General features: G+C 42.4%; 1 protein-coding gene across 1 annotated transcript in view; it reads right to left on the reverse strand.

The window, feature by feature from the left end:
- Positions 1 to 818, reverse strand: part of LOC106315100 — a 1,603-nt gene that overhangs the window by 362 nt on the left and 423 nt on the right. Inside the window, exon 2 of the mRNA XM_013752870.1 lies at positions 94 to 793. Coding sequence (XP_013608324.1) covers positions 94 to 793 — 700 coding nt within the window. The remainder of the gene's footprint in view (positions 1 to 93; positions 794 to 818) is intronic.

The raw sequence follows: 818 nt of genomic DNA on the forward strand, positions 1-818 counted from the left end.
CCAATCTTTATTGGACCCTTGATGCTCCTATCAAGCCTTGAGAAGTAATTCTCCTCCTTTGTCATATGATTAGTTGCTCCACTGTCTACTAACCAAACATCTTCCATCACTATTGTTGCTGCTTCGCTCGCACTGAACAACATGTGATCTTCATTCGAGTCTTCTTCGAGACTCACATGTGCCTTCTCTTTCTTCTTTGAGTAGCACTGATTTGCAAAGTGGCCTAACTTGCCACAATTATAACACTCCTTGTTACTTCGATGATCCTTCTTTGGATCTTCCTTCTTCTGTTTCTTCAGACACTCGCTCTCGGTATGATTGTTCTTCTTGCAGTAACCACACCACTTCTTGCTTCCTCGGCGTTTTGAGTTGTCTGATGTAACACCAGAATTTCCGTGCTTAACACGAGCATCAAATTCTCCTTCATTGGTGCTTTCTTCTCTTGCAGCCAGCCTTGCTTCATGAGCCTTCAAAATCCCGATCAACTCTGTCATCTTTGTTGAAGTCAAATCGCTTGTTTGCTCCAACACACTGACTATGCTATCGAACTTGGCTGGGAGAGAGATGAGTATCTTTTGTATGAGTTGAACATCCGACTTCTGTTCACCATGATAAGTTAATTGATTTGCCAATTCAACTATCTTATCCGTGAAGACCTTGATGTCTTCATTCTCATACATCTTCAGATTCTCGTACTCCCTTCGCAACGTTTGAAGCTTAATCAAACGAACTTGAGAAGAGCCTTCATACTCTTCCTTCAATGCATCCCACGCCTCTTTGGATGTTGATGCTGCTGCAATCCGTGAGAAGATATGATC

Source organism: Brassica oleracea, chromosome C9 (assembly GCF_000695525.1).
Source record: "Brassica oleracea var. oleracea cultivar TO1000 chromosome C9, BOL, whole genome shotgun sequence".
NCBI lineage: Eukaryota > Viridiplantae > Streptophyta > Magnoliopsida > Brassicales > Brassicaceae > Brassica > Brassica oleracea.